This window comes from Nelusetta ayraudi, unplaced genomic scaffold, assembly GCF_046127955.1.
Source record: "Nelusetta ayraudi isolate G7.1 ecotype Tasmania unplaced genomic scaffold, CSIRO-AGI_Nayr_v1 ptg000026l, whole genome shotgun sequence".
In the NCBI taxonomy this organism is placed as follows: Eukaryota; Metazoa; Chordata; class Actinopteri; order Tetraodontiformes; family Monacanthidae; genus Nelusetta; species Nelusetta ayraudi.
Genome location: NW_027466076.1, coordinates 6,900,001 through 6,916,948, shown reverse-complemented (window position 1 = coordinate 6,916,948; position 16,948 = coordinate 6,900,001). Strand labels below are relative to the sequence as shown.

At 51.0% G+C, this 16,948-nt stretch overlaps 3 protein-coding genes across 8 annotated transcripts in view; 2 read left to right on the top strand and 1 right to left on the bottom strand.

Moving 5' to 3' along the window:
* Positions 1-526: 526 nt before the first annotated feature.
* On the top strand, positions 527-6,174 carry setb (SET nuclear proto-oncogene b). Its single transcript, XM_076029463.1, has 8 exons — positions 527-821; positions 2,242-2,299; positions 2,393-2,535; positions 2,626-2,729; positions 2,821-2,934; positions 3,256-3,435; positions 4,044-4,175; positions 4,486-6,174. Exons 1-8 carry the CDS (start codon positions 752-754, stop codon positions 4,504-4,506), a joined length of 822 nt encoding a protein of 273 aa, XP_075885578.1. The 5' UTR covers positions 527-751; the 3' UTR covers positions 4,507-6,174.
* A 334-nt stretch (positions 6,175-6,508) lies between these two features.
* Positions 6,509-12,648, top strand: dync2i2 (dynein 2 intermediate chain 2). Of its 2 annotated transcripts, none has more exons than XM_076029447.1 (9): positions 6,509-6,826; positions 7,852-8,109; positions 8,207-8,316; positions 8,826-8,983; positions 9,682-9,791; positions 10,125-10,316; positions 11,273-11,529; positions 11,960-12,117; positions 12,314-12,648. In XM_076029447.1, exons 1-9 carry the CDS (start codon positions 6,737-6,739, stop codon positions 12,550-12,552), a joined length of 1,572 nt encoding a protein of 523 aa, XP_075885562.1. In that variant the 5' UTR covers positions 6,509-6,736; the 3' UTR covers positions 12,553-12,648. The 2 variants fall into 2 exon arrangements, with proteins under 2 accessions (XP_075885562.1, XP_075885564.1); XM_076029449.1 differs by having other exon boundaries at positions 6,518-6,822; positions 7,854-8,109.
* The window catches only part of sptan1 (spectrin alpha, non-erythrocytic 1), a 29,991-nt gene continuing 25,647 nt past the window's right edge, over positions 12,605-16,948 (bottom strand). For 3 of the 5 annotated variants that reach the window (XM_076029418.1, XM_076029421.1, XM_076029422.1), the window contains 10 exons: positions 16,789-16,865; positions 16,433-16,642; positions 15,813-16,109; positions 15,581-15,693; positions 14,647-14,701; positions 14,329-14,525; positions 14,163-14,216; positions 13,824-13,970; positions 13,566-13,713; positions 12,605-13,175 (listed from right to left, as the gene is read on the bottom strand). In XM_076029418.1, coding sequence (XP_075885533.1) covers positions 13,050-13,175; positions 13,566-13,713; positions 13,824-13,970; positions 14,163-14,216; positions 14,329-14,525; positions 14,647-14,701; positions 15,581-15,693; positions 15,813-16,109; positions 16,433-16,642; positions 16,789-16,865 — 1,424 coding nt within the window. In that variant the 3' untranslated portion in view covers positions 12,605-13,049. Of the gene's footprint in view, positions 13,176-13,565; positions 13,714-13,823; positions 13,971-14,162; positions 14,217-14,328; positions 14,526-14,646; positions 14,702-15,252; positions 15,271-15,580; positions 15,694-15,812; positions 16,110-16,432; positions 16,643-16,788; positions 16,866-16,948 lie in introns of all 5 variants that reach the window. The other 2 variants (XM_076029419.1, XM_076029420.1) reach the window with 1 other exon arrangement.

The following is a 16,948-nucleotide window of genomic DNA, read 5'->3' as shown; positions in this document are numbered from 1 at the left end:
ACCACCACCGCCTCCTACAAAGCAACCTGGTACCAAGGGAGCAGATTCAGTGAGGCAAAGAATGAAGGATAACAAACATCAAATGTTATTAAAGAGCAGGTGACGTTGTTAATGTGCTGAATGTCAAGCTAATATGATAAATTACTGAAAATGATTAAAAATGATCGTCATTGCGATTGGAAAGTTGAGATATTGAAACAAAGTAACAACTGAATGATGGCGCATCTTTCTGATGTAGGGAAAATGAATGAGAGTAATTCGCCCTAAGGCAGCTGGTTTGGCTCCTTATTAAAGCCTCACTGTTGTATCTGGACCCTGCCTTCGCCCTATGACAGCTGGGAGGCTCCAGCAGACCCCCGGGACCCTGAATTCAGTGAATAGGAAGAAGCGGGTCCAGAAGATGAATGAGAGAAATTCGGTTACATTTTGAAAGCCGACGAGAGACTCGTGTCCACGTTCAGCTCATTTCTTTCACTGGGTGAGATGCTGCACTCCGGCCACATGGGGGCAGTGTAGTACTGCAAAAGGCCAGAGGCGGCGTCTCGGAGAGAAACAAGCGTGCGATCCCGCCGAGTGTCCGCTGCTGCTGCCGCTGCTGCTGCTGCTGCTCTCCGCCTGACACACGGAGCTACAACACGCCGTCCATGTGAAGCTGGAAGAAGGAACTTTTGGGGGGAATTCTTCACAGGAGTTGGACCCGCGCACAGACAAGCAACCTGGTCCCAGAGGTGCCACGGTCGAACCCCGAACCATGTCTGCCCCTTCGGCGAAGTCCAGCAGGAAGGAGAACTCGAACCACGGCGGAGGCGACGAGAGCTCCGGTAAGCTGCGGGAACGGCGCTTTATCTCCGCCATGTTCGCTGCTCCCGTCGCGGTGCCTGTGGGCCAAGTTGGGGGAAGTTGAGGCGGCGGTGGTGGTGAATAACGGGTGCGCAGCGAGTGCGAGCTCACCTCCTCCGGGCCCCGGGGTGTCGGTGCTGCTGTTCCGGGCTGCGGTGAAGGAATGCGTCGCTGCTTTGCTGAGCGCCAGTTAGCAACAGTGGCTAGCTAGCTAGCCTAGCTTAGCTAGCTGGTCGTGTAAACATGGCCGTGATGTGCATCTGCCCACAGCGTTGCTGGACTGACGGACTGGTGGCGGTCCTGCTTGAACTGGCGCCTTGGTGCCGCTGGTTGTTGGCCGGGGGCAGAGCATCGTTTCCCCGCAGCCTGAGCGCTGTGAGCGGCGGCAGGCCGAGCAGCTGCGATCCGAGCTGCGTGCGTTCATTGTGCTTCAATCAACTCACCTTTTGCATGAGAGAGTGTGTGTGTGTGTGTGTGTGTGTGTGTGTGTGTGTGTGTGTGTGTGTGTGTGTGTGTGTGTGTGTGTGTGTGTGTGTGTGTGTGTGTGTGTGTGAGAACCACTGCGTGTTGTGGTCGCGTTGAGCGGAGTGATTGGGACGGAGGTGGAAGTCACAGCCGCTCACAGCCCGGCTCGAGCTCTGCGGAGCTCCGGTTTGAACCAGGCCGCCTTCAGCAGCGACAGGATGTGGAGCCTCAGGAAGCTCCGCACGGTTCACCGGGATACAAAACAAACGCACCGCGAGGCGAGCCCCCCCCCCCCACACACACACACACACACACACACACACACACCTCCCCCTCCTTCTTTCTTTGCTGTTTTTCTGCAGAATCTTTCACTATCTCGCGTGTTTTACACGTTTTAAACCATTCTGAGGACAAAGTTCTGAATAAAGTAGAAAGTTCGTGTTGCGGTGATTGAAGTCACACACACAACTTCACACACTGGGACAGCGGTGTTTTGGTTTGTTTTAAAGTGATCATTGTTCGAGGCTACAACATAAAGATCTCTGACAGTCACTGGCCGTTGTAGTTGTAGTTGACGACAACAAATCACCATAAGAAAGAGACAGCAACACGCGGACTGAGTCGTCCTCCTCTTGCTGTCATTGCGAGCTGGAATAAAGGAAAAGAACTCCTGGTGGCTGAAAGTGAGTCGCGGTCCACGTGATGTTGATCTGCTTTTAATTGAAAGACTTTGCATCACACCTGATACCTTTTGTACAATTAATCTCCTTTGTTGTTTGTTGTTCTTGTGTTGTATATTATTTTAAAGTGTGCGTGAGTGAATGTGAAATATTGCGATATTAAACTGCATATTATTGTCACATTACATTTTGCACCGAGGAATTGTAGTTTGTTACTTTGTCCAAACGCTTTCTTTGTTTGTTTGTTTGTTTGCAGAAAAAGAGCAGCAGGAAGCGATCGAACACATCGACGAAGTTCAGAATGAAATTGATCGGTAATTAATCGGTAACGTCGATCCTCTCTATCGATCGCTGAAGGTGAATGCGTAACAACTTCTGTTTTGATGTTTTCCGTCTTCTCTTTCCAGCCTGAACGAACAGGCCAGCGAAGAAATCTTGAAAGTAGAGCAGAAGTACAACAAACTACGCCAGCCGTTCTTTCAGAAGCGCTCGGAACTCATCGCCAAAATCCCAAACTTCTGGGTCACGACGTTTGTCAACCATCCACAAGGTGATCGAAGCGTTTCTTTCCATCATTCTGTGTGAACGCTTGCTAGCTAACGCAGCTAGCGGTGCTAACGGGAGCGACCGTGTGCTGTAGTTTCAGCTCTGCTGGGCGAGGAGGACGAGGAGGCTCTTCACTACCTGTCCAGGGTGGAGGTCACAGAGTTTGAGGACATCAAGTCAGGATACAGAATAGACTTTGTGAGTTGTCAGCTGGACGGGGTCGGGGTCGGGGTCAGGGTCAGCTGGACTTTCCCTCACGCTGACAAAGCTGTGTGTTTCTCTCGCGCAGTGCTTTGACGAGAATCCCTACTTTGAGAACAAAACTCTCTCCAAAGAGTTCAACGTCAACGAAAGCGGGGACCCTGTTTCCAAGTCCACGGAAATCAAATGGAAGACCGGCAAGGTGAGTAGCCGAGGACTCAAGAGGGGTCAAAGGTCAAGCTGGGACCAACATCGATATTGATTGAACACAATCTTCCTCCACATAGCAATCAATCAATATCAGTATCAATACATGTCAATACCAGCAGAGCATTCTGGGATCTGTAGTATTAGCGGCTACATGCGTTGCATGATAGCGGCGGGCCAAATATACTGACGCCGCGGGGCCAAATTTGGCCCGCAGGCCAGAGTTTGACACCCGTGGTCTACATTTCCTTTGACTTGAATGTGGTTGTGTGGCAGCGTCCTTCTGTGCGTGACTGCTACTCACTGCTCCCCTCAGGATCTGACCAAGCGCTCGGCCCAGACCACCACCACCACCAACAAGAGCGGCAAGAAGCGGCAGCACGAGGAGCCGGAGAGCTTCTTCACCTGGTTCACCGAGCACTCGGACGCAGGAGCCGACGAGCTGGGCGAGGTCATCAAGGACGACATCTGGCCCAACCCGCTGCAGTACTACCTGGTGGGTAGCACTGGCTAGTACTGGCGAGCACTGGCTAGCACTGGCGAGCACTAGCTAGTACTGGCGAGCACTGTCCAGCACTGACTAGCACTGGCTAGCACTGTCCAGTACTGGCTAGCACTGGCTAGTACCACCGCAGCTGCTCAGTCTGCATCTCACTCTACTCAAGGGAAAAATACTTTATTGTGCAATAGTACTGTGCAGCGGAAAAAGTTTAGTATTGATATGGAACAATAATAATAATAAATACTGCAATCATCAGACAGAGTAAACCGCAGTGATGTGGATGGAAATAAAAACATAACAGAAGAGAAAAGAAGGATAGAGAGAAATGTTGATTTGTCATTTGTGTTCAAGATAATAGAATGATATTGACAATACTTCGATAATCAATAATCATATTAATGATAACAGCAATAACAGCAACAACATTGATGTGAGTGACAGAAACACTGTGGGTCTCCTTCATCCATCCATCATTATTATTATTACTTTCTGTTGTGTACACACACATACACACACACATGCATGTATATAATATATAGAGAGAAGGGGGAGGTTCCTATTGGACACGCTATGTTTTCACACGAGTCGTGCTTGTTTCCGAGGTCCCCGACATGGAGGACGAAGACGGAGACGACGATGACGAGGACGAAGAGGAAGAGGAAGAGGAGGGTCTGGAAGACATCGACGAGGGCGAGGAGGAGGAGGAGGGTGAAGGCGAGGACGAGGAAGAGGACGTGAGTATTTCTGCTGTGGCACCGTTTCAAAGTTACCAGACTGTTGACCGGCAACTTGGATGACGAGGGCCTACAGGGGGCGCTGGTGGTGGACAAACTCTGGCCCGTGGGCCAAATTTAGCATTTGACATTTTTAGCCCCACTGGGTGTTGAGGTTTGACTCCTGCTGTAGAAACACAGGGCAATCTGTCCACATGCCATCACACTGCCACTCAGGGCCATTCAGATAGAATATATATAATATATATAATATATCCTGTATATCCTGTATATATACGCACAGATATTCTAGATGTGTTGTTGTTTCCAGGATGACGGTGAGGATGATTGAAGACCCGGTCCAGAGTCGTCTGACCCTCCCACAACTCGACAAGGCAACCCCCCCCCCCCCCCTCCTCCCACCCCATTTTTTTTTCTTTTTTTGAAGAAAACAGCAGATTGTGTTTATTGTCAATGTGTTCTCTTCCACTGCAGCCACAGCCTGTTTAGCATCCTATTGTCTCAATGGCTGGTGGGGGGGTGCACGGTTGGTTGGTTGGTTGGGCGACCCCTTCCCCCTCCCTCCTCCCCCCCACCCTACTGTTTGGCCACACCTCCCAAAGAAAGATTGAAAACAAAGTCCTGCACGTCAGGTCATGCTAGACCCTGACAGCAGCAGCAGTTCCATTTCTCTTCTATTGTCTGAAACCTCCACAGGGGCCCGGCACCGTGGCCCGGCAGAGGTTGAACTTCCTCTTCTTTCTTTCTTCTTTACTTTCTGTTCTAATGGAATTCAATTTTACAGCACCAGCTTCTTCCTCTCCACTATTGTAACCCCTGTAAATGCTTTTTTTTAGGGTGGGGGGGGTGGGGGGTGAACCTGTATCTGGGTGAGATTGTTGCACCCAGCTGAAGAGTGAAGGGAAGGTTCGGGGGAGGGGGGTGGGGGGACCAATGAAAGTCCAGCAAAGGATAAATACTCACAGAGTTTGTCTCACATCACTGACCGCCACTGACCTTGACTGACCGCCACTGACCTTGACTGTGACCTGGACAACCATGAGTCCGAGCTTGATCCTCTCAATCATCTCTGCCGTTGTTGTTCAAGGTTCAACTCGGAATTGAAATTCGCCGTCACACCCAAAACTACGTCTCAGTGGTCCGAGCGGTTCAGAACAGAACCTTCCCAGTTCCAGATGGTGAACTGAGCGGCGTGAGTCTGCTGTCAGTTGCTCCGCCTGCCGACGACCAATGAGAAGTAGGTTTGAATCAACGCACCTCACTGTTGTCGTTGTAATGAGCTGCCAGTGGAGACTTCTGCGTCGACGTTGCAGGTCGACGCAGAAGTCAAACTGCTCACGATTGATAGCGCAGTGCTTTTAGAACTGCAAGTGCACTGTGGTGGATATTCAGTCGCATGACAGTGAATGAAGCTGAACGAGCTTGAACAGCGACTCCCTCCTGAAAGTGAGAGAATTAAACTTTCACACGGTGGCGCTGTTTCTGCTCCACTGGGTTTGTGTTGGAAGGTTTGGAACACAACACAACACAACACAACACAACACAACACACAAAGTGTCTGCTGGTCACTTTGTGTGTACGCACGTTCTCTTGACAACCAGAAGATGCATTCAGTTCATGGCTGTGCAGTCGCACACTTTGCAAACGTGTTGCATTTTGTGATGTGAGACAATTGTGAGTATTTTGTCTTTTCATGACTTCCAAGTCTGCGTTGTGCGTTTGTTTTTTGTTTTTGGGTCCAACGCTGCACTAAAAATCACACTGTTCAACTTTCAAACACGTTGACGTCTGTTGAGTCATTTTTCATTTTGTTTTCTATGGTTTCCACAACTAAGTTTCAATTGTGATTTTTGTTTTTTACTACCAAACAACTTCCAGAGTGAAGGTTCAGCGTTCTGGCGCCTCTGAATCATGCAGTTCTGAAGTTACTGCAAGTCTGTCACATGAAACTCAGTGTTACAGTTGCTTTGTTTAAATAAAGAAATAAATGTATACATAATGTCGTGGCTCATTCAGTCTCTTCAACTTGTCGTCTCTTTATGAACTCAAGAAGGAAAAAACTGCTGAGTGCTTGTAGATCACTTGAGGAAATGCTAACTAGCTAGCTAGCTAGCTCTCTGCTCGACCAATCACGTGGATCTTGATCATTTTTCACGGCGCACCTGACATGATCTCACGGTACACTAGTGGGGCCGCGGCACAGAGGTTGGCCAACACTGACTTAAAGAATCTTTATCCGCCCTCTGTTGCTCCTGGGCCTGCGTGTTGTTGTTGTTCTCCCTTCCAGCTGGTGGCGCTCGCGCACCAACATGCGGTTTGCCAACCACCATTAAAAATTCCAAAGAAAAAGAAAACTACCGCTGTAGATCGGCGGCTGGTTTGACCAATGACGTTTGAGAGAGCAGTGTCTTCGGTCGCTAGCTAGCTAGCTAGCTAACTGGCTGGCTTGGTGTTGCTATGAGCAACCGAGCTGTCGGCTTGCAGATCGCAAGCCGCGGTCCGTCTTCGAGCAGAAGACGCAGCACTGTGGCGCGAGGACGACCAGCGACTCTGGAACGACGATGATGTTCAGTGACGAGGCTGCGGCCTGTGTGGAGATCCAGTCCTCGTGGAGGAGATCCCAACAATCTTTCCAGAACCACAACCAGTCGGTACGTTCAAGTCGTCTGTTGGCCTCGAGTCCACACAGCTGATTCAAAATTGTTTTGATTACTGTAACTAATTGAAAGGTATTTGTGAAGGATTTCTGCAAAACTAAAGGCCGTCGACTGTTTGTGTCGAGAGAAAACAAACAAACAAACAAACAAATAAAAGTGGTGAGAAGTTCAGATTGCATTCAGCTCTTTCCAAAGTGTAAAGCTTCTATGATAATGACCATAACAATACTATAATGCTGTGACAGGGACAATACAGTGATCCTCCATGTTATTGTATTTCACTGAAACATATATAAATATCATGGGTGTACAAATCAATGTTGTTGTTGTTTTTTTTTACGACGGTCCCTGAACCCAACACGGTGCTCGGCAGGGTCTTCAGCGAACATCTCGAACCTTCTCGCAGCAAAGGCGCAGGTTCGCTGGTTGAGGAATCTCGTCAGCAGCCTGCTGTTGTTTTCTTGACTTAACAAAATCAGTTTGGGTTCAACTCGAGTTTGATGTTAGGACGCCGTGGAAGAAAAACACCCGAGCCAATAGGAAACGCTGAAGCGATCACTGGTCTGGACCAGGTGCAGCTACTGGTCGAGGACCCAGCATGTTGTTGTAGGTCTGGACCAGGTTCAGCTACTGGTCGAGGAACCAGCATGTTGTTGCAGGTCTGGACCAGGTTCAGCTACTGGTCGAGGAACCAGCATGTTGTTGCAGGTCTGGACCAGGTCCAGCTACTGGAGGAGAAACCAGCATGTTGTTGCAGTGCAGAGGGAGACTTTGTACTGCAGTCTTGCTGTAATTATGCACATTTCCCCAATGTGGGATCGACAAAGATTTTTATTGTAAACACGGCCAGTTTCCACACTGATTGGGTAGAAATAAATGACGACACTTTATTGTCACCATTAGGCCAAAAAGTGACAATTAATAATATGTTGGTTGGTGGTGCCATGGGATTGTTTTCAGAAAGGTTGGAGACCAGTGGACTGTTGTGCATCTGTGTGTTGACTTCCTGTTGTTCTCAGAGAGGATGTCAGACCAAAGCCCTGCAGGCTGCTGAGGCTGCAGTGCAGTCAGTGTGCTCCACTGACAGTGGGACACAAACAGAGCCTCAGCACGGAGCAGCAGCAGCAGCAGCAGCAGGAGCAGAGCAGCTCCAGCACAGCGGCTTGCTGGAGTTCCTCCAGCGGGTGGAGGACGATGTAGTTCAGCAGCTGGCCAGCAGGGACCGCAGTCACGCCTTCGATGGGTTCAACGTCAACTGGGAAGAGCGCGTCGATGGCGTAAGCAAGACCAGTGGACGTCCCAGTGTGGACGTCCCAGTGTGGACCCCTTTCGTCTGTCAAGGCTGTTGTGGACTCGGTTGCTGTGTGTTTGCAGGTGTCGTGCCTGCACTGCCTGCACTGGCCCGGTGCTGCAGAGAGAGGCCTGCATGTGACTGCAGTGTCCTGGGGCTGCACTGGACGCCTCGTTGCCTGCGCCTACGGCCGGTATGTTGTCCTCATTATGCGTCTCTGTGATACAACTTGGCCACAGATGAGATGTAACTGAAGTACACTACATATACACACACACACACACACACACACACACATATATATATATATATATATTTCTATATAGCTGCGATGGGACAGGATCGGCTGTTGATTGGAGTCGTGGGTCCTGAACTCAGCTGCTGAGTGTTGACAGCCAGACTTCAAAGTCTTGATCATCACTGGCAGAGCCTGGCCTGACCTCTTGCATCAGTGCAGTGCAGTGCAGTGTGAAAACATGATAGAGGAGTTGAGGTAGAGAAGTAAAGTAGCAGTGGCTCAGTAGCTCAGTGACTCTTTATTCAGCGGCTCAGTGACTCAGTAGCTTAGTAGCTCAGTGACTCTTTAGCTCAGTGGCTCAGTGACTCAGTGACTCAGTAGCTCAGCCGTCCAGGACCAGAAGAGCTTCACTCACTCTGAGTTTCTCTGTGCAAGCAGTCACTATGCTTCCCTGCGCTCCACAGGATTGACGGTGGCGACTGGAGCACTCAGAGCTCAGTGGTTTGTACCTGGAACCTCCAGCGTGGAGGCCTGAAGGCCCAGCAGGCTGCCCAGACCCTGGACGTCCCCACTGCAGTCACTGCACTGTGCTGCCACCCCAGCCAGCCTGCACTCATCGCAGGTGAGCACGACGAGCTGCTCGAGTCAGTCGCTCACATGGCTAGCGCTACCTCAGAGTAGTCAGAGGTAGCGCTAGCCATGTGAGCTGCTCGAGTCAGCCGCTCACATGGCTAGCGCTACCTCAGAGTAGTCAGAGTACTCTTTCTTGCCATTTTGATTCAGAACAAGCAGTTATTTACAGCAAAAACAAACAGCTTTTGTGTTGTTGTTGTTGTTGAATAAAAGCACCTGCAACGGGTTACACAGGGTTAGACAGGTTACACGTTTTGTTGATTGTAGTAGTTTGTAGTGTACTACATTAACAGCGTGGAAAGGAAGGAACTTTAGATTAAGGGTTGGTTAATAATGTTCACCTACTGGTGAGTGAGTTCTGATCCAGGTGTGACTTCAGTGTGGCAAACACACACCAGTGACAAAGACTTGACTCAGACTCATTTGGACTCTATGAATGACTCTGTGTAGTTTAGTGTTGTGACGTAAGAACAGACCATGTTGATGAGCATGTTGAGCTCACAGTCACAGACATCAGCTTCATTCTGAGGTCACAGAGGGAAATCTCATAGATAACAGCTAACCGCTAACTGCTAGCATTAATAAATGCTTAACAATGACTCAAATAAGAGCCAATGTGTTGCTAATAAGCAACTGATGAATGGTGACTGACTCACCTTGATATGAACTGAGTGTGTTCTGCTGCAGGGGGTCTGTACACTGGAGAGGTGGTGGTCTGGGACACCAGTGGAACCAGAGACCCTGTACTGGTCCAGACTGGGATGTCAGTGGACGGCCACCGGGAGCCCGTTTATCACGTGAGGCCATCGGCATCTCCGTCACATGACTCAGCGCATTGTTCCTGGTGTGGTTCTCATCTCAACAGGCCTCACACTGACTGAGTAGAAGTACATGAAGACACTGCACTGCCATTATTTGGCTTCTTATAATATTTTGATTGGTGGTGTGCAGTGAAAAATGTATTGAAAAGAACTAGGAGAGGATTTCCTCAGCCAATCAGTGGACCAGCACACTGTCAACTAGCCTGCTAGTCATTGATTGAACTGAGGTGAACTGAGGTGAACTGTGAGTCAGTGTCCAGCAGAGTGCTGAGCAGCAGCAGCAGTGACAGTGTGAGTGTGTTGGTGCAGGTGGAGTGGCTGCAGCAGCAGCAGAAGAAGGGCGACTACGGCCTGCTGAGCTGCTGTTCTGGAGGGAAGGTTCTGCTCTGGAGGTTGGACTCACTGGACCAGCAGAACCTCAGCCTCACTGCTGCTTATGCTCTGGTCCAACAGCAGCTCCCACACAGCAGCAGCAGCAGCAGCAGCAGCAGCAGGTTCAAGGTCAGTCTTCAGTAGAAATACTCCAGTCACTCTTAGTTACTATTAGTTAGTAACTAGTTGTAGTTAGTACTCAGTTACTGCTTCTTGTTGCAATGCTCAGCCTGTCAACTTCACAACAACACACTGCCTGTGTGTATTCAAGAGGTGGGAAGTAACAAAGTACACATACTTTCTGAGTGTACTTGAGTAGATTTGTACTTAACTTAACTGCTTTTGTATTTTCACTCTACATTTGTACACAGATACAGTACTACTGCACTACTGCACTACAGTACTACTGCACTACTGTGCTGTTGGAAGGAAACCTGCTGGTGACTTTATGGTTGACAGTCACAGACACAACTTGTGTTGTGTCGTTGACTGATTGAGATGTTTGAGTTCAACTCTGCTGTCCCCTGCTTCCATGATGAAGGGTTTGGGTTCCATCATATTTCACTGAGTGGCTCCACTTTGGCGCCGCTGCTCTGCAGGTTGCAGAGTCGACCTGGAGGAAACCAGCAGGGTTTCTGTTATTGAACAAACTCATTGCTTCATTCATTGAAAAAACAAGCAATCTTTCAGGAGGCCCACCTGACGCTGTGTTTGGCATCAAGTTCACAGTCAAGCAGCTGGATTGTCCACACCAGGCTTCCGTAGAAATATGCTGCAAGATGGCAGCTCACTGGGAGCGCTGGGACCCTGATCCTGACCCTGACCCTGGTCTGCAGAGACTCTCTGTTCTAACTGGAGCAGAACCATATGACTTGACTTCTACTGCCAGTAGACGCTGTTATTAATGCTGCTACCAATATAAACATCATGAATCAAGCCCAGCACTCCACGCTGGACCTTTCAGAACTTTCTCCTACTTGATCCAAGGAGTTGACTCGGTAGTTTCCCCAGAGTATTTCTTCTACACAGGTGTGTATACTTTTGCTGGAGTGCCACCAACACTGTGTGCTCTCCTCTGGTGTCAGCGCCAGGCTGCAGGCCACAGCTCCAGCTCCAGCGCCAGCGTGGTGGGCCTGACCTCGCTGGATCTGTCCCCGTGGGACTCCAACACCTTCCTGCTGGGCTCTGAGGGCGGCCTGCTGCTCCGCTGCTCCTTCTCCCGCCACACTCTGGCTGCAGTGAGCAGCCCGGGCCACACGGTGGCGCCGAGGGCTCCCGCCGTCTTCTCCTTCAGGCCGGCCAGCGGCCCCGTCCACTCCATCCACTGCTCACCTTTCCACAGGTAACTGCTTCACAGTGGGGGAGGGGCATCAGGACCAGCGAGGTCTTCTCTTCTGGACACTAGAACCACCAAGAACCAACTAGTACCAGCCCAGAATCACCACTTTAACAAACTAGAACCACCTAGAATAACTTAAAACCACCTCAGCACCACCACCACCAGAACTACCTAGAACCACCACAGAGTTCAGTGTTGGCGGCCTCGGTGGCCTCAGCTCAGTGTTGCTCCACCACCAGAACTACCTAGAACCACCACTAGAACCACCACCAGGTCCCTGTATGAAGGTGGTGTGTGTGTCAGTGTGATTCTCTATGGACTCTCACGCTGTAGCGTCACATTGAGGATATTATGGGCTGTACTAAATAAGAGCGAGTCACAGTGTGAACTGCACGGGCCTCCAGTGACCTGGGATTTGCACTCGCACCCCCAGGAACCTGTTTGTGCAGGCGGGTGCCGACGGTGAGGTCCACCTCCACTCGCTGCTGCGCTCCGAGCCGCTGCTCTCCGTCAGGGTCTCCCACTCCTCCGTCTTCCAGGTGCGCTGGTCTCCGGCCAGACCGCTGGTCTTCGCCGCTGCCACGGGAACTGGTGCGTTCAAAAAATAATTAATTTATTCATATTTATTAATATTTATTAATATTAAGCTTTTGATTTGTTTTTATTCTGGCCTTCATGGCTGGATTCATGAAGATGAGACTGGTTAAACTGGGTCTTCCCCAGTGCTGTGTGTGTGTGTGTGTGCACCTGCGACTAAAGTTGAATCTCATCTAATCTCGGTGTCCAGGTGAAGTGCAGGTCTTTGACCTTGGGGTCAGGACCTTGAAGCCAGCAGCCACCCTCAGCCAGGGGGAAGCTGCTCACGCTGCCACCTGTCTGGCCTTCAACCCCGCCAGCCCCGAGCTGCTGGCCGTGGGCGGGACGGACGCCACCGTCTGCATCTGGAGGCTGAGCGCCGAGCTGACGCAGCAGAAGCCCAGAGAGAGCCGGCAGCTGGAGCAGCTGGCCAATCAGCTGGCAGATTGAGACGCCAGGCGTTCAACACAAGTCAAATAAACAAAGTCCCACACATCTGCAGTTGATTTCCAACCAGAAGCGTTTATTAAAGCACACTGCAGTTCAGGTGTTTCAACATTGTTACTACAGGGGGGGGTTGTGTTAAGTTACTGAAAGCACAAGTTAACTGCAAAAACACATTCAACGCAGACACAGTGACGACGCTAGCTCAGGTACAAAGCGCTACGAGCTAGGATAAATAGCACAGCTGAGGCTAATCAGTAGGAATTAGGGTTGCCACCTCCTAGAGTTTCAAATCCGGGACATCTCGGGGGGAGGGGGAAATCAAATGAGGTTTTGTCATTTTAATTTTCCCTAAAAAATGGACAGGTTTGCGTCCCGGGACAGGCGGTGAGGTGGCAACCCCAGTAGGACTCTCATGCACTGCAAGCTAAGTGTTCCTGTGGAAGTGTGTGGGGGAGGGGAAACGCATCCTGATTGGTGGTGGCTAAGCGAGGGGGGGGGGGTCAGTTGACGAAGAGCGAGCGCGTGAACTCGACGAAGTCGAAGGCGGACGGCAGCTCGCGCCCTTTGCTGTCCAGGTACGGCTTCATGTGCGACAGGCAGTAGTCGGCCTGCTCCTTGCTCAGGTTCTGGAAGACAGAAAGGGGGTGGGGGGGTTGAGGTGAGAACAAGGACTGCAGCGCCCCCCGCAGGCCATCAGGCCTCCCTGCAGCCACCAGGCTAGACAGCTGCACTCACCTCTTCTCATTAATGTGCAACCAAACCGTCTTCTATTGCTCAATATTATCAACAAAACTCCACAAATAAATCAGCTGTCAACATCAGAGATGTTTTCTTCTGATTTTATTTCCTCATTGTCTTTTTATTCAAGTCATTTCCCTTCTGTTGCACTGCACTGTTGCAGTAACGACACTCATTTCTCCCAAAGTGGAAAGAATAAAGACTTCTTCTTCTTCTTCTTCTAATGCACACTGGATTACAGCCCATAATAGTGGGTGTGCAGCAGCGCCCCCTCTGACCTGGTGGAGCTCCTCCTTGGTGACGTAGGGTTTGTTCTCCGTGCTCAGGGCTCTGAAGGCGCTCTCGATCTCCTCGCTGGACTTGACGTTCTCCGTCTCCCGGCTGATCATGAAGGCCATGTACTCCTGCAGAGACACGTTGCCGTCCCTGCACACCACACGCAACAACACGCAACGTTCAAGACTCCGCCCCTTCATTCTTCAGCTGCTTGTGCTGGATGACGACAGACAGACAGACAGACAGACAGACAGACGGACCTGTTGGGGTCAACGGTGTCCAGGATGGCCTGGAACTCGGGGTCTGGTTCTCCCTCTTCCACCATGGGGAGGTCGTAGCCCAGTGAGCGAAGACACGACTTGAACTCCTGCTGGTTCAGACGCCCACACTTCTCCTTGTCAAAGTGCCTGCACACACACACAGACACACACGCAGCAACAGTCAGCCAACAACAGTCATACCTACATCGCTCTGAAGTTGAAGAAATTATATCAATAGTCAGTCAGTCAGTCAGTCAGTCACTTCAATAAAGAGCTCAACACTGTGGGGTTGCAGCTTTGCTTTGCTTCGTTTCCCATTGACATTAAAGCAACGCTCACTTGAACATCATGCTGAACTCCTTGAGGGCCTCCTCCGTCACGCCAGTGGTGTTTCTGAAAGACACGGAGGATCCGAGTCAACACACTGCCCGCTAGCACTGTTAGCCAGCCAGCCAGCCAGCCAGCCAGCCAGCAGTGGCGGCGAGCGGTGCTGAGCGGCTCCTACCGGGCCTGGATTTGCTGCTCCAGGTTGTGTTGCATCCTCATGCCCAGCTGGTCTAGCTGGTCCCACTGCTGGGCCAGGCCCACCGTGCTGTGCTCCGTGTACTTGTTGTCCAGGATCAGGGCCTCCTCCATGGCCGCGCCCAGGTCCTCAATCTTCTTCAGCTGGCTGCGCATGGCCCTGATCTCCTGGTGCTTCCTCTGTTGGAGCAGCAGCAGCAGCAGAAGCAGTGACACTCGGTCAGTTCAGTCACCTTTCCACCAGCAGCGGCTCTTTTGTGCGACTTTCTCGTGTGTAAGAAGCCCTGAAAGTGAACTTTACCTTGGTGGCCTCCAGTTGCGACTCCAGGGTCCCAGACTCCTCCACCATGCAGGACCTGCACGACCACAGCCTCCAGTTAGTGAGCAGCAGCAGCACCACCACCACCACCACCAGGGGGCTCCAACAGCAGCAGCAGTGGACTGGTCAGGTGTTATTGCTTTGAGGTGTCTAACTGGTGGTGGGAACCAATCCAAGCCCAGCCAGGCCAGCCAATGAGGAGTGGAGCCTGCTGGCAGGACTGGGCACTGCAGGAACCACCAGCAGCAGCAACAGCAGCAACAGCAGCAGATTCATCTCCTGCACCAGATGATGAAGCTGCTGCACTCAGCGGCTGCTGCTGCTGCTGCTCAGCAGCCTGGAGCTGACAACACTGGAGACCAGGGTCCAACACAGTGATGGAGCCACAGCTTCTTTCATTGAGTAACAAAGTGTCCATGTTGACCTTGCAGAAGCAGGAAGGAGCTTCAGAAATGTTCAGAAATGAAAAGACATGAAGGCTACCAACATGCTGCAAGTTTTCAAACCAGCGCCACCAAGTGGTGTTTTCCATGACCACACAGTTGAACAGATGATGAACATTAAGAGATAAAAAAAAGAGATATTAACCCATCCAGAAGATACGTCCTGATTAGCAGTCATCCCAAGCACCAGCGAAGGGATGGAGGGCGAGAGAGAGAGAGAGAGGGAGAGAGAGGGAGGGGGAGAGAGAGAGAGAGAGAGAGAGAGACATGCATTTCCATTAGCAAGAGGCAGTGACAAAACTTGAAGCAAAGCTCAACATTTGAATCGTTTTTGCAAGAAGTGAAAATAAACTTTTTCATTTTTTACACAAAGAAAAAAACTTCCACTCTGACTGAACGAGTTCCATGTGACAGTGGTGAGGAGGTGCCCTGGTGTGTTGAAGCTAAGGTCTAACTGGTTCAGGTCCTCTCACCTGGTCTCCTGCAGCCACTGGTGGAAGGCGTTGGCGTGCTGAGCAAACTCCTGACGCAGCTTGTCGTTCTCCTCCTGCCTCCTCTGCTCCTTCTGCAGCTCCAACTCCCGCTCCTGCAGCAGGGGAAGGGGCAGTGTCACTAGAGGTCACTAGAGTTCACTGGAAGTCACTAGAGGTCACTAAGAGAGCAGCTGAGCTGGAAACATGGAAAGGTGATGAACTAGAGTAAGACCTTGATGATCTTCTGCAGGTTCCCCCAGGTCTCCTCCAGGGCCTCCATGGTGAACCAGGTGTAGGGGTTGGACACCACCTGGTAGCTCTTGATCTGCTGGTCCAGCTCGGCCAGCTGGTTGAAGTCGGCCTGAGCCGAGCTGAGCGAGGAGCGGAAGGCCTCGTGGGCCTGGCGCAGCGCCCAGATTTCCTCCAGAGAGTTGCAGCGCACCGGGTCCGTCAGGTCCTCCTCCGCATTCTCAAACCAGCTGTTGAAGGCCGACGCCTTCTTGGCGAAGGTCAGGAACAGGTCCTCCACCTGGAAGGTCAACAACATCCAGCTCTTTCATTCACACAAGCACTGCACAGTTCCCCACTGTGGTACTTCTATCATATTCTGAACATCAGCCAGTTGATGGAAGCTCCATGGATCTTTAATGGACCATCATCATCTCCAATCATCAGTTGCATTATGAATAATGAAGATCTGTCCATCTATCAAGTGGAAAGACAAACTGACAACGACGTCCGACATTTGGCCCGATGGATGAATTTCTATATTGGTAAAAGCTTCATTTACTGCCCAGAAATAAAGAGAACAACTGCGTGGATCAAGAGAAGAGCTGCTGGCTCTCTGGTGACCTTTCTGAAGTGCTCCTGAGCCTCCAGCAGCTTCTTCTTGCGGGCAGCAGAGTTGGAGAGCAGCTGGTTCCAGCGCTTGAGGAGGGCGGTGTGCCGAGCCTGGATGGCCCTGGACTGGACGTGCTGGGCGGCCAGCAGCTGCTCCTGCAGAGCTGAGATGTTGCTGATGCCCTCCTGCTGGAAGGCCTGCAGACCTGCATCAAAGGTCTCCTACACACACACACACACACACATACACACACGCACACACAAAACAGCCAAGAGAATACACAATCAGCACTGGACAACAGAAGGAGGAGCAGCAGGGGGAGGAACAGCAGGGGGAGGAACAGCAGGGGGAGGAGCAGGAGCAGCACCTGCTTGGTGAGCAGGGTCTGCACGGAGGAAAGGTCCCGGCCGTAGTCGTCCGTCTTCAGGCTGTTCTCCTTCTCACCTGAGAACACATGGAGATGTTCCTCAACACAGATGTTCCTCAACACAGATGCTCCTCGACACAGATGTTCCTCGACACAGATG